Source organism: Stegodyphus dumicola, chromosome 2 (assembly GCF_044657685.1).
Source record: "Stegodyphus dumicola isolate Sdum_Otavi_A_Nest chromosome 2, ASM4465768v1".
NCBI lineage: Eukaryota > Metazoa > Arthropoda > Arachnida > Araneae > Eresidae > Stegodyphus > Stegodyphus dumicola.
The window spans coordinates 37,507,180-37,521,982 of NC_140769.1; the positions used below are offsets into that span (position 1 = coordinate 37,507,180).

General features: G+C 34.4%; 1 protein-coding gene across 1 annotated transcript; it reads left to right on the forward strand.

Annotated features, from left to right (window-relative positions):
* Nucleotides 1-722: 722 nt before the first annotated feature.
* Nucleotides 723-14,588, forward strand: LOC118195355 (uncharacterized). Its single transcript, XM_035366657.2, has 5 exons — nt 723-854; nt 960-1,086; nt 5,151-5,293; nt 10,704-10,812; nt 13,370-14,588. The coding sequence occupies exons 1-5, from the start codon at nt 824-826 to the stop codon at nt 14,331-14,333; spliced, it is 1,374 nt and encodes a 457-aa protein (XP_035222548.1). The 5' UTR covers nt 723-823; the 3' UTR covers nt 14,334-14,588.
* The last annotated feature ends 215 nt before the right edge of the window (nt 14,589-14,803 follow it).

Consider the following 14,803-nt stretch of genomic DNA (forward strand, 5'->3'; position numbering starts at 1 on the left):
TAGGCCCTAATGTCTCGCTAATTTTCCAGAGAAAAATCAAGCAATTTTAAACTCGTGAAATAATGTTTTGGGTGCAAGTTAAAGCATCTAAAACCATGATTTCTTGAGCTACGTACAACAGTGAAAAATTTTCTTTCCACCGAAATTCAATATCGAATTTGTTTTATTATCTCTTTCATATTTTGCAAACCTTTAACGAATTTTTGATTAACAAACCCAACGATTTCAAAGCAAGCAATGGCAACACTGTACGAAAAAAAAAAAAAAAAAAAAAAAAAAAAAAAAAAAAAAAAAAACACCATTTTATTTCGAAAGCGAGAGACTAAATTTAATTTCTTTTATTTCTTTCTGTTGGAAATTCTAATTATATGCTGCTTTTTAATATTTTGTGATATTGCTGTTGAATTGAATTTTACATGGTTTAAGTGCGAAGAACATGATATTTAATAAATAAGGGTAACACATGAAACGCTAAAAAAACGCTTCTTTAGGCGTCATCTAAAAATCTGAAAGCTTTCAGATTTTTTTAAAAACTTTTTCCCATTCTTAAAATTAAAATATGTTGCGAGAATTTGAAGCTTATCATTTTACGCATATACAGTAGATATAAATACATAATTCCACGTAATTACTCAGAGATAAAGTATTCTCGTTTAATAGTATTTTACATCTTAGAAAGGCACAGTGCTGTATGTTATATAAACCTGCCGCATGGGAGTGAGACTTTTGGAACTCAAACTTGAAAGTGATTCACTTAAGTTCGCTATAAGTATAGCATGGAAGAAACTTCGTTTCTCGGTTGTTTGAAGTCATCACTAGCAGTATGTGGTTGTTAAGTCTGCTATTCGTATATGGTAAAATTAAGACTTGTTGCTATTATTTAATCTTTACTTTTGTTGTCATGTTTTTTTATTTTGCTTGGTGGTTATTGTACAAAATGGATTTTTTTATTTTTATAGGCTGTCTGCCTTTTATTAGTTGTGAAGATTGTATTGAAAGAATTCTGCAATGTTCAAACGTGCGAAATCAGACGGAAAGTAGGGAATTTTTGCCAGATACAGATGAAAGTCTCGAAGAATTATGCCGGTAAAATTTTATTACATCGCTTTTAAATGCGATTTTTTGTTCTTAATCGCTTGTTAGTATTTACACAACTTTCATGTACTAGAATCTAACGGTTTAATATTTTTCGTACTACTTAATCTGCTAAGAAAAATAAATATTACAAAGTTTTAGGTACTTTATTGGCTTTGCTTTTGAAATAAAAAAAATTTAATTATAGTTTAATTACCCTTTTTCTTGACAATGAAGTGTAGTCACAATATTGTATTCCGGAGTTGAAATACTGTAGAATAATTCTTATTTGGAAGAAAATTTATAAAGTGTTCATTTACACTTTTGGATTGAAATTTAGTTTTTACAAATAAGGTTGTTTATTCAAAAGGCTTTGTAATGGGGCTTTATTCAGTAAAATGATTTAACTTTTCGTCTGCAATTCGCTTAGAAATGAAACGGGATATTGAAATTTTAAAATATGTGCATTTGTATTTCAAACCTTTTTGTGTAAATGAACTGCAATAATTTGCATGTTACCATGATATTTCCTAACATTAAATTTTCGGAAACATCCAGAAGTAAATTTTAGCATGAACTTAAAAAAAATCTGAAAATGAAATAACCTAACAGATTGCCTTTTGTCATAGTGCAAACAGAGCAGTGGGTAACTACAAAGTTATCCTTTAACTTTCTTAAGTAAAAACTCCAAGATTTGACCATTTGAATTTTAAATTACGTACAATATGCTGTTAATTAAGTTAATTTCTTTCAGATTGAATCGAGTATATTTAATTTCTTTTCCAAACAGAATTTAGAGTAGCATCAGTTCTTAATGATGTAATAACAACCAAATGTAATGTTGCATTAATGTAATGATGTAATAAGTTATTAAATTTCTTAAAAGTTTTAAATAGTACGATAGCCTGCTCCCTCGTGAAAAACTTCCTAATGTAAGTATTGCTCCAAAAAATTCAAATATTCGGTAATTAAATTCATAGGATTTAAAAACTGCTGCTAATTCTTTAATTGCAGTTCCTAGGAATGATGTGGTACATTACATTTTTCATTAACACTTACGTGAAGCAAAGCAATTGCTATAATACACAATGTCTCAATCAAATGTACTTTTATTCTTATTTCATTGTCAGTTTCTTTATTTTCCTTTAACAACGCACGAGTTGTGAGTAAACTAATGAAATAATCCTTCCTGCAGGATGCACAGGTTTAAGCAATTTACTTTGCAGCATAATTCAGGCAAATTAGAAATAATATGGTTTATGATTAACTAGTAATTCGGCTTCCCGAATGGTAAAATCTCAACACTAGTAGTTCAGTCTTGGGTTCGATTCCAGGTAAAACGGGTTGGCTGCTTGGACGTTTCCATGATTTTCATAATGTGCAACTAGGACATATGAACAGGTTTCCCTTCGGAAGTACTCCACGAAGACATCCCTTTCCTTAGGCAAATGCCTGCACCTAGCTTTGCTGTAATAAACCAGATCATCTATTGAATTATTAATTTATTTTTCAGGCCCGCCAGCGGGTGAATTAGCAGTGTTCAGCGAATTTACAGTCGCTGAACACTGCTAATTCGTTCCGGGTTCCAATTCCGCGAACAGGCTGGCTGCATGGGGCGTTTTCGTGGTCTTCGCCATGTGCAACTCTTATATGAACCAGTTTACCTCGGAAAGTCCTCCACGGAGGTTTACCTCCTCTTAGATAGCTCTCGAGGCTTTGCAATAATCGCAAAAAACAAACCAATAACAAGCAATCCAATCCACGGTATCTATAACCATTTATGATTAAATGTTCATATTTCACCGAAATATAGAGGTTTTAAAAGGTGCATTCAAGATATTTGTTTCCTATTCCCAATCTTAATTTCTAGACCGACATGTAATTTTAAATTCGGATTAAACGCATCCAAGATGTCCTATATACATCAAATTACCTGATTAAGTCTTTGCTCCATAACTTCGAAGCTCTTGTACTGTTAACAGTTTAAACATAGTTTCACGAACAGAAAACTCCATGTTCTCACTAAGTGTTCTAACATGTCATACCAATTGCCTCTTGGTTATTTGTAGGAATTTGCATGAAAATTACCACCAAAAGCGACTGTTTCACAGTATGGAAACTTCATTTGAATCAATATTGAGGATTCATTAGATTAAATTAGAATTATTTATTGCATTAAATTTCACTTACAACTTGAACAGTAGCTTAGTGAGAGCATTCGCATAGTTTGAAATTTTGGTTGCTCGTTTTTATATTTCAAGCGCATGATACACATTCCAACGTATGAATGTCTTAACGTTAAAGCCCTTTGTATGGACTAATATAAATCTCAATCTCATTTTGGATGTCTCGAAAGAGTTCTGGCCTTGAAGTTTCCATTTTTCTTACAAATAAAGTATGAATGCAACATGCTTAATCTTGCTCTCAATTTATAGTTACATAATTATTTAAATATTTTGTGTAATGGATTTGCAGTAACTGTTAAAAAGAATTAAGATACTGCAACAACCCCAAAATCTGTGCTTCGATCTAGGCCTGATCGCATAAAAATGTCTTAAGATTAAATAAGCGTTAACGTTGAAGGAATTCTATACTGTATTTCTGAAGAGGTTTTACATCAAGAACATTTTGGAGGGAGAATGGGAGCCATGGCTTATGTACAAATTTAGTGCATGACCGAAATTCGGCAATATAAATTCCTCATTTGAATGATGGGTTTGCACAGTCATAATACTTCATAGCCAGTACATTACTCCCATTCTCCTTCACCCATGAGTTTTGTGCCAAAAAACCCCCAACCAACCCATTCTCCTTCAAAAATGTTACTCTCTTTATACTTCACCTTCCAGTTTTGAATTCTTTCAACTGGAACATTTTTTCTCTTGCAAAGGCGAAATGGGAAGAACCTTCTATAAAGTAACATTCTGAAGGAAAACGTTAGTTTTTAATTTGCCGAAATCAGCTGTCCATTTCTACTTCAACTGAAACTTTCAGTTACGTAATTTCTAAAATCGACGTTGCCTTTTACTAAACATTTTTCTCAATACAATTCATAGGAAGCAAAATGCCAAGTGATAATTTTTTCTAACTTGTAAGCTACATGCTTGTCGCATTAAGTCATAATTAATATACCGTCACTAAAATTTATTTTATGCTTTATTAAGCATTGTAGTTAGCAAGAAATGCTGTTATTTGAAACTATAAAATGAGAAATCGCTTGTTTAAGCACTTGGGCAAAATTCCGTTTACAATACACCATTTTCTCTGCGAACGTACTCGGTAATTTAGAATTTCTAACGATAAAAGAGAACATATTTCTTGAAAGGGAACGTTGAACAGAAAACTGAATTATTTCTACAGATATAACTACAGAAGATCCACACTCCTGTTAAATTCGAGGTATACTAAATCTTCTACCAAATTCCAACAATCTAAATTGATTAATCACGAGGTCGCGTAGAACGTGCATTAATTTTTCCCTCTGTAATAACTGACCGGATGAAGGCGTCATAAATTACTGATGGCGAAATGAAAGCTGAAAAAATTCGAGAAGATTCTGTTGAAGATTTTAACGTCTAATCTTGTATTCTTAAGAAAAGCCGATAACAAATGCAGGGCACCTTGAAATTCTTATCCCTTCTCTTGTAAAAGTTTTGGAATTGCTCATATCTAATAAGCACCTTAATGTAGATAAAGCCGCTGAACTCTAGTGTTCCTATCTGAACATGTTTTAGTCGCCAATTTTCTTCGAAGTCTTTTACAAAGGCTGTCCCTTCGCTTGGGCAAATAGCTCTGATATGCTTTGCCATAAGCTATTGTCAAAGATTTACAACATTATGTAGATGCTGCCTCAGCAGCATAGGAATGATGCTCATTGAAATGATGGTGAAGTTTACTACTCTGGATCCATTAAATATTTGATTTTCATTCCTGGAAAATAGCTGAGTATGAAAAATTTGGGTTTTGTTGTGGTCTACAGCTTCATGGTCAGATAAACATCTTGAATCTCTTGAAACAGCCTTCGTTTAACTTGTAATTGTTTAATTCGCTAATCTTCATTTTGCCAATATTTTCAGTTCTCAAGAGCCATACATCAGATGTGTTTTTGATGTTGCGATATCATGCACTGAAGAACTTTCTGGCCTAGTCAAGTTGAAGTTTCTGAGTAACGAAGGCTTCTTTCAACAGTTTTGCAGACGTGGATCAGACTGGTGGACAAGTGAGTACATTACCCGAAGTTAGATTTTGAATAATGCTTATCTTTTACTGCATTTTAAACAGACTTTCAATTAAATTATCTTTCATTTCTGATTAAAATATTCAGTTTTTGCACTTCTCAACCACCAACGTTTGAGTTTTAACTAAATTCTCGTAGCCTTCTGATGAAACCTTAAGATAAAAATCTGAATTTTTCAGCAAGGATTCTAAGATAAGCATGTAGAAACTTTGTGTTTCAGAATACAAAGCGTGTAACTTACCAATTGACAGTTCCAAACTTCTACTGATGATGTAAGCTTTATCGGATACATTACGTTTTATTTCTGCATTTCAAGGCATGCTGTATACTTATACCATTACATTTGATAATGTAAAGAGAAGGCTAGTAATACAAGAATGTGGTTCGTCGTTAATATGGTTTCTTGTAAACTTAACGATGTTTGCACAATCGCTGTTCAGTTATAACTTTATCATCAGTTGAAAAATTACCTAAATTGGTTACTGTAACAAATGTGATTTATTCTTCAAATTGTGGATCTTTAGGACCTGTTAACTTTAAGGCACTAGGCCTTCGAGTCTAATCTCTATCTTCCGTGAGTCATTCAAGGCAGTTCTGAGTTATTCGATATCTTGAACTTAAGTGCGACAAAGGAAGTTTCTTTCAGTGTAACTCCCAGCGCTAAAATGCTCATCAAGAAACTCTACAATTAGTTACCATATTTTCAAAGAAACTAAATACAGAGTTTGTTTGCCGATGCCGAGCATTTCGGGGATTTAGCAGGATTTGAAAATTCCATAGAATCTATCTTGCATCGCCAAAAAATAAATGCGTTTTTACAATTTCTTTTTTACATAGATTTAGTAGTTGCCTTTCTAACTGAACCTTTAAATGATCGAAAGACGTGAGATATTCTAGCTTTATTTCTAGCAACATCATTATTTTAGTGATTAAACATTGCAGTTTACTGTAATGAATTTTAAACTGGTTTCGGAAATAAACATATTCACTCGGCACTCAAACTCAAAGCTACCTGCTTAAAATTAACTGCCAATCAACTGAAGGTTTTAGTCATGAATTTTTGTTGCTAAAGCTTTCAGATTTCACCCCTCTTTCAGAATTTTTGTATGAAATACTCGCATGAAGTTTCGCCTTCGACGATAGTACATTATGTTCTTTGAAGTTATGATCAAATTGCTTGTGCTTTATTAATGCTGTCATCCATGTTTTCACTGAAATGTCAACTTTGTGAACAAATGTGGACTCGAGCAATAGGTTTCGTTTTAACTCTCGTTTTAAGTGTAAAAATTAATGATGCATTGGATTACTTAAAAATTTATTACAAATACGCGTATCGGAAATCACACCGATATAGATGTTCATACTTAATGATTCACATAAGTAAATTCGAAAACCCAAAGAATCTGTTTCTTAACCCGTTCACTACTAACGGGACGCATGTCCCAGCAAAAGTTTAAAAAGTACTTAAAATCTCCTGAATGATGGGTATCGTCTTCCAATACTTGAAAAATAAATTAATGGAAGCCACTGTGCTCTTTCTACACAAATGAATAAAGAAAAGGACAAATAAAGTTCCCGGTGTGTAATGTTGGGTTATATAAAATGCTTTACCCTGTATAATACAGTGTAAAATCTATTTCATATAAAAGTTTTAAAGAGCGATAGACTTATCGCTACATGTGGGACGTATGTATCCCACCATTAACTACATCTCAGACTTGTGTCCCAACCTTTGCCTTGAAAACCGTTTGTCAAAACAAATACCAAATGCTAAATTTACCTTATTTGTGACATAGTTTGTTCATTGGGATAGAAAAGTCAGTAAGAAAAATTTAGTTAGAAGAATAAACGAAATAAGTTCGTGAGAAATTTAAAACTAGATTCACTTAAATACAGAAGCAAAATCTGAAAGGTTTTAGATTTTAACCGTCGCTCAAAACGGTTAAGGCATTTTTAAGTTGGCAGTGCTCTTGCATTTACTCTTGCCAATCTGTCTTTTTAGCTTTATTACAAAGCATTTTCTTTGCATTTATGCCATATAATTCAACAAACTAAAAAAATTTTAAAAGCAGCATATTTTTGCAATTCCCGATAAGCATGGATTCATGTTAAGCGTCCATGTGTAACGTGTATACGAGTCGGTTTGCCTTAGAAAGTCCTCAACGAAGGCATCCCTCCCTTTAGGCAGATAGCCCTAATGTGCTTTGCCATAATTAAATAAACCAAACCATGTTAAGCATGGCATGCAGTTCTAATTTTTCCAGGTTTTTAGTTCATTATATCAATGTTCAGTTTTCTTGGTAAGCTAGCATGCAAAACTGTCTTGTTAACGTTTGGTGTGTTAACTTCATTTAATATAAAGTTTTTCGCACTTAAGCTACATAAAATTCGGTTTAATAGCAAAATTTAAAAACAGCACATCGTTAGAATTTCCGATGTAGTCTTGCTCGCTGATATTAATGTTTTATTCTGTACCACTCCTAGCTTTGAAATCATTGATTTTGATACTCAAAATTCATAAGTTTTTATGATGTGAAATGATAAAATTCGAATTTGAATCGGGTGCAAATCGTCGAGTGGAAGATTCAGTTATTCAAAACTGAATGCCTCTATGTGCACTCGTTATTTTTTTTGCAGTGCGAGCAACATGCATGCATACATTAATGTTGATTCTTCCCCATTTAATTTCATTAAATATAATGCAGGGGTCTAATATTTCGGGCCAATAATTTGAAAAGGGATTCAGACATTTGAAGTGATACACCGCAAATTCCCGTTTCGACACTAATAACCCTTTCGGGCTAAAAATAGAATACTTTACTCCCTTTTGCACTTTATCTTTTGCCCATTCAACGCGACGCTAGATTATATTAAACGTGTACTAATTTTAGCGAACTAAAATAACATGTCTCACTACAATAAGGACATTTCCAGAATTTCGTTAATTCTAAGCCTTTCAAAGATTAAAATCTACCAGTAACTGATGGAAAGACTGCTGAACACTGTCAATTAGATTACTTTGAAACTCTGTGAATTCACTGGCTTTAAGTTACATTTCAAGATTGGTCCTCTAAAGGTAATGGGAACATGAGCCCCTTGGTCACTTACTCTTACGAATATCACTCACTTAGGCGAGGTATCTCTTGCACGCAAAACGCAAAGTTGAAATACCTGTTAATCCTATTTAATCTTCAGTTTTCAGTACATACGTAGATGCATAATCCTTTTTAACTTAATTTTGAGTAGGCACCAAATTATCTTTAGCATTTTTAGAATCAATTTGCAGAAGAGTTTGGCCAAATTCTTCTGCATTTTGAAAGTTCTAAGTAGAGCTGCATTGCCAGTTCCAGTTAATCTTCGCAATTCAACTTTCTGTCTGCAGATTATTAGCAGCTAAATTTTTCTGCCTGTACTTCTAAATGAGAAATCAAATTTCTGAAAGAATTTGAGTTAGTTTCAGACTTTCCTGCAAGAATATTTAAATTGAAATGTTGCGCGCCTATCATAAGCTAAATCTTCAGTGTCTCTCTAACTCTTAGTTTAGCGCTGATTTTATTAAGCATTACTTTCGGCAACACCTGATGAGGGATTCTAATGGCAAGTAGCTTAAATTTGTCTGCTTTGATTACACTGATAGTGTTGTATCTAAAATAAGCAGCCTGCTCATCCTGACACGTTTGGCGTATATATTTTGAAGACGTGGAAGAAATGAAGGTATGCGTGTAGGTGATTAGATTCGTTTATGAATTTTCTAGACACTTCTTGTTATTTAGACTAAATTTAACGTATGCGACTGATTTTAAAAGATGCTTGTTGCCTACTGACTTAAATTTCTTGCAGAAATGTTTCGCTTTAAGTGTTATTGCTTATAAAAGTTCTGTTAAGTACAGAGTGTTTTTTTCTCGATTCTGATGCAGTAGGAAAGCTGAAGTGATGAAAAATCTTATAGTATCTAAAGCATTTGGTGGATTGAGACTTCCTGTGTAAGTTTTTATTTCCCGTCCTAATTTTCAGGTAAAATGGATGGCATTTTGCTACAAATGATCAACGTAAATTTATCGCAAATGAACATTAATAATCCATTTCTATGGAAATGGAATGAAAAATTTCTAGTAGGTAAACCTAATTGGAGAAAGTTCATAATTTGTTAGAAATATACCGCAGACGGTAATCGGGCTATACCCAGGCTTATATCTACTCGTTAAAAGGTTTAAAAACTTTTAACGACTACGAATTCTTCTGCGAACAAAATGAGCTTTTGATACCCGATAAGACGTTGTATTTAAAAGTTTTTGACTGGTCAAATGGATCCCAATTGCTTTTATCCAAGCTTCTGTAATTATGTAGCATTTAAACTGAAGCTAGAATGATGATTTTTCTTTATAAAAGAACCGGTAAGAGTGTTCAGAAATATCGACTAAGGCTCTCTCATTTAGAACTCTGTAGATAGGAATACTCCTCAATTTGGTTTGCGGCAGTATCTTTCTAAACGGATTTTGACCATTCTTGTGCAAATAATAAAATTCATCAGACTGGCTAGTTATGCCAAACCTTTGTTAAAAGTTTGTTTTTCAAAAAATAGCTTCTTAACACGTTGAGCGCGGCGCCGAATTTGCTGTCCTTTCCGTTCAGCCGCCGACAGCGATCAAGCGGTGCAATGCTGCAGGATGATCCGCGACTTCATGCACTGATTAGAGATTATCTGTTGGTGAGCTTTGTCGGCTACCGACATACGCGCCCTACCTGTGCGTGGCGCAAAGCTCATGGTTGCCAATGTTAATACTATCGGTCCTGCGGACCGACGCCAGCCAAACGAAATTCCAGTGCCGGTCCCCAAGAACCGGCGCCGGGCACAATGTGTTCCTGCCGGTCCCTAGGGACCGACGCCGGCCACACTGAAAGTTAACTGCCGGTCCCCAGGGCCCGGCGCCGCGCTCAACGTGTTAAGCATTTCACATGAATGAGTTTTTTGATGCATTTACACAAAAGTTTGCTCACCCATGCGAGCAGAAAAATAGTAATTAGCGTACTTATCTAGTAACTTGAGTAAAATATAACTCGATGTTCTGGCTTATTTAGATATTTCTGTGACTCGTGACATTGTGCATTATTCAGTTCAATCTTGGCAAAATTCGTTGTTTAGTGGTCAGTTTTCAGACTAGTAGTAAACGTCCATTTTTGGATTTCTTTCAATATTTGAAATTGGTTTTAATTTCCAATTAATGTATTTCAAGAGGTGTTCCTAAAGGCCCAAGGAGATATTTTTATTCCGACTTTAATTTGATCTATGTAATAATACAATATTTTATATATCTTTACAAATCTTCCATATTAAACAAATTTTATTTATACTGTACAGATATTAATTAGCTGTTATCTTATTACTTTGCAGGCTATCTAGAAATTTCTAAATGCGTTAACCGGCGAAAGTTCCAGGTGTGTATTGTTTCTGATTACATCGGAGCTCTTAAAGACCAATATGATATAGAAAGGAAATGTTCGTAAGTATTTTGAAATGGAAACTAGAAATCCAGGAAATAGTTTAGATATTTAACTCTTCATTTCTGCATAAAAACAGATTTCAGGAATTCTGTTGCACGAAAAGAAACTTTTAATTTCGTATATTGAGCTAAATTTTTTAAAATTCCCTGCGAAGTAAATATTTCGGGTTACTAAATTAATCTTAACTTCAGCTGGAGTATTTGCAATTGTGGCAATTTAAGTTCAAAATAACTTCCTACACTTAACTGAAGTTTCATAATTAAACATTTATTTGCTAATTAAGGATTTCAAATATTTTAAAGAATCTTACTGATTTTACGACTATTAGCTCAGCTTTTCACAAATGGATTTATGACAATTCTTCATGGAACCAAACTGTTTTAATTTCTTTTCCTTTGCGTTTCGTATTCTAGTACTTAGCATTCTCATTCTTGATTGCGCTAATATTTCGACTCTGTTTGATTCAGCAACTTCATTCAATTTTCCATACTAAAATGCTATTCCGCAGAAATGCCCTTTGCGATGAATACGCAAGATATTTTATTTCCAATTTCAGCTATCTGAAATTGCATAAATATGGTGTTGTCTTCAGTATTTTATAGTTAGACAATACACATTTAAAAGCTAAATAAGATTCATTTCAAAAGTCAAATTAAATTCTTCCTCCAATTGGCTTAATTTTTAACCTAAATGAAGTTAAATCTACGCCAGTGAGCAGTAAATGAGGTCGTCTTGTTTCATAACTCAATGCCAGTTTCTGCAATAATAAAAAATCAAAACGTCACTTATCTGAATGCGATAATTTCATCGCAATAGAATAAAACTCAAACATGCAATAACGCGAGGTATATTAATATCTTGGACCAAATGAGTTGGCTAATTTCAGGGATCATCTAATGTTCAGACTAATTTTAAATGCACAAACCTTAGTTTCATTTTTAACCCTCAACAGCGGCGCTGAAAAATTCGTAGAAGTGGAACACGACACACAAAATGCATCATATTTGAGGAACGATACGAAATGCTTGTTTTAGACTATTGGCTTTTTGTTCCCCCTCTCTTTTAGCCGTGAAGGATCACCGCTTCTTGGATCAGTTTATAACTTTGCATCGTCCCCCTTTTTATCAAAAAAGCGCCCCTTCCTCTTTCAGCCGTTTGGCTTTTCTTTGAGGCCCCCTTTCTCAGCTGACGTGCTCTGCCTCGTTTTAGCCTATTGGCTTTTTTCCGCCTTGTTAGTTACCTCCTGTCTAACCTCTTAATCTACAATGACTGACTGGCATAGACCGCGTACGGTGATCGAGCCGGAAGTGAATATTACGTGGAATATTTGATACGCAATTACAGTCTGATACAATAATTGTGGTAGACGCAAGTATTACAAAATGTTTATTTATACAAAACTCCAAAATACAAAATTAGTAATCTGTATGATGCATTTCAAAGCATTCTGGTACATGTAACGGAACTTTACATTTTTTACACTCGTGTTCTATGTGGATTTTCTCGTATTTGATCTGCATACTGATTCGTTTCGGTTACAATATTGTTCCAAAATGTCATGAAATATTAGATTAAATATATCAAATTCTCCTCTTCCTCCTAATTGACATAAGGCTTCCTCTCATGCCAGGAGGCATCGTATAGTCCCAGATTTTTGGACCCCAAAGCCAGGACTCTGGTAGTTGATCGTCATCGGATGTATCATCAATAATTATTCACCTATACTTCGAAAATTTCATAATTCGTCATGTTTACGATTGCCCGGATTAGCGTGTTGCACAAGCCGTGCAAATGTCCCGAACGCTGCGCGAGCTTGTATACAGTTTCGGCCCAACATCTTCGAATCTAAATCGTAGGTTAAGGGGTTAATACGGAGTGAGATAACGGACTCAAGTGAGTTTCTCTAAGGTTTAATTCCCAGTGAAAAGGGTAGCTATGTTTAAACGACTCCATTCGTGAGTATTTCCCTTAAAAATTATCTAGTTATCTGAAAAGACGCCTCTCCTTAAAGCCTTCGAGCGGTAAAATCGCTGAACAATGGTAGTTCTGACATAAGTTCGATTTCAGGCAGAACGAACTATCTGCATAGGGAGAAAAACCACGAAAATCTGTAACGTGTATAAGCCAGTTTCCGTTAGAAAGTCGTCCAAAGGTATTCCTCCCTTTAGACAGATAGCCCTAGTTTGCTTTGCCATAACCTACCAAACCAGTCTTAAAGCAGATTCGGTTAAATAATTTTAACTGGGCATCAGCTCATTGTTCTTCAGTTTTGGTATTAAATGGGCCTTAACACTCTTTAGTAATGAGATTGGCAATTTGTTAATCGGAATATTTAATGCTGTATAATGAATATTAAATTCTACAAGAATGGGTTATGTTTACACTCATTGTATAAAACTCGGAAATTTAATTTCAATTTGGTTAACTCTAAATTTTAGATATAGTTAAAAGGTAAGGTAATTTGTCTTAAACGAATTTTGACAGAAGTTGAATTTTCAGTAGTTCTGAATGTCTCAAGTTAGCATTTAATCTTAGATTCCTGTAACTTTATTCCAGGGCGCTCAATGAAATACTGGCTTGTGTTGCTAGAATTATTTCGAAAAAGTGCGGTAGTGGAGCAGAAGACCTATTCCTGAGTCTCGCAGTTTTAACTACAGATTATGACTTTAAATGTGCCCTTGTCGGCAGAAAAAGTGATGGCGAAACTATTAGTGTGTCCAAAAGATCTATCTCTCCGGACGCTGAAGAAATAAACCAGCTGAAGATTAATTTAGGCTCTGAACCGGGATTGCAGCTTTCAGTTTCTGAGGATGAGGAAGAAGAAACGATACTTAACTCTACTGAAATTCTACGAAGAATTGGAGAAAATCTTCATGATGCAGCACAGGAGCCATCGATGTCTTCTACATTTGTAATGCAAGATGAAATCAAAGATCATTCCTCAGTTGAGGTGGCAGAAAATACCAAGTTGTACGATGAAACTACTGAAAGGCCATTAGTAACGCCTGTAACCTTTGTAACTGAACCCCATGAAATATCTCAAGAATTAAATGAAGAAACAAATGCAGAGTCTGACGTTGCAGCTGAAATTCCATTAGTTACGGCTGAAACTTTAATAACGAAACCCCATGAAGCGCAGCAAGAGTATTCAAATAAAGGTTCTAATAATTATATTTATTTGGAAGATACGGAGAGTTCTGGTTTGGAAGATGCAGGTTCTGCGACTGATTCTCACCATATAAAATATTTGGAAAACGTGCGCTATTTTAGCGACCCTCCTAAGGTATTTGTATTGGATTTGTCCAAAAATTTCGCCTCTAGAGCGATGTCCATTATTCGAAAATTTTTGGACCCAAATTTAGACATTGAAGCTTTCAAGTATTCGGATGAAACTGTACGCGTATACTGGGAACATCCATTTGTACTTCCATTCGAAACTCTCGTATGTCGGCAAGCAGACCTCCGTGAACGATTTTTTGGAAAATCATTCACATGCGTGTTAACTCTGCCTCATTATTAAGCTGAGCTTTTAAGTGTACCTCTACAGTTCAAGTGAGTAGTGAGACTATGTTACGTTGCTTATTACAGGAGGCAAAACGAGAGATGAATGTGGATGAAACTGCTTTGTTAACCTCAAACTCGGAGGTCAAAAATTTCGACTGACCATTTGAAATTTTACTCGCTGAGGAATTTTTCTATGATCTCCGAAATTATATTCATTGTTAAGTTTTTAAAAAGTTGTTTTCATAATAAAATGTAGAACATTGTTTATTCATTTCGAAATTGTCAGACTTCTTGGGCATCAACGGAAGATTTAAAAAGTAGCTTCATGCATAAGAAACGTTTAAACAGACCGAGAACTTCTAATTCCGATTCTCAAAACTTATTTAGTGCTTTAAAATTTCACTAGTTCATATAAGCTGCATTACTCCTTTTTCAAACGAAAACTCTTTTATAAACCAGTTATCAGTAATCTAGAATCGCGAAGAC

Excerpts from the sequence above, each read along its gene's own strand:
- LOC118195355 (XM_035366657.2), top strand. The coding sequence starts at position 824 with ATGTGGTTGTTAAGTCTGCTATTCGTATATG. Across the intron at positions 855-959 it reads AAGTCTGCTATTCGTATATG|GCTGTCTGCCTTTTATTAGT; the intron begins GTAAAATTAAGA and ends TTATTTTTATAG. Across the intron at positions 10,813-13,369 it reads GATATAGAAAGGAAATGTTC|GGCGCTCAATGAAATACTGG; the intron begins GTAAGTATTTTG and ends ACTTTATTCCAG.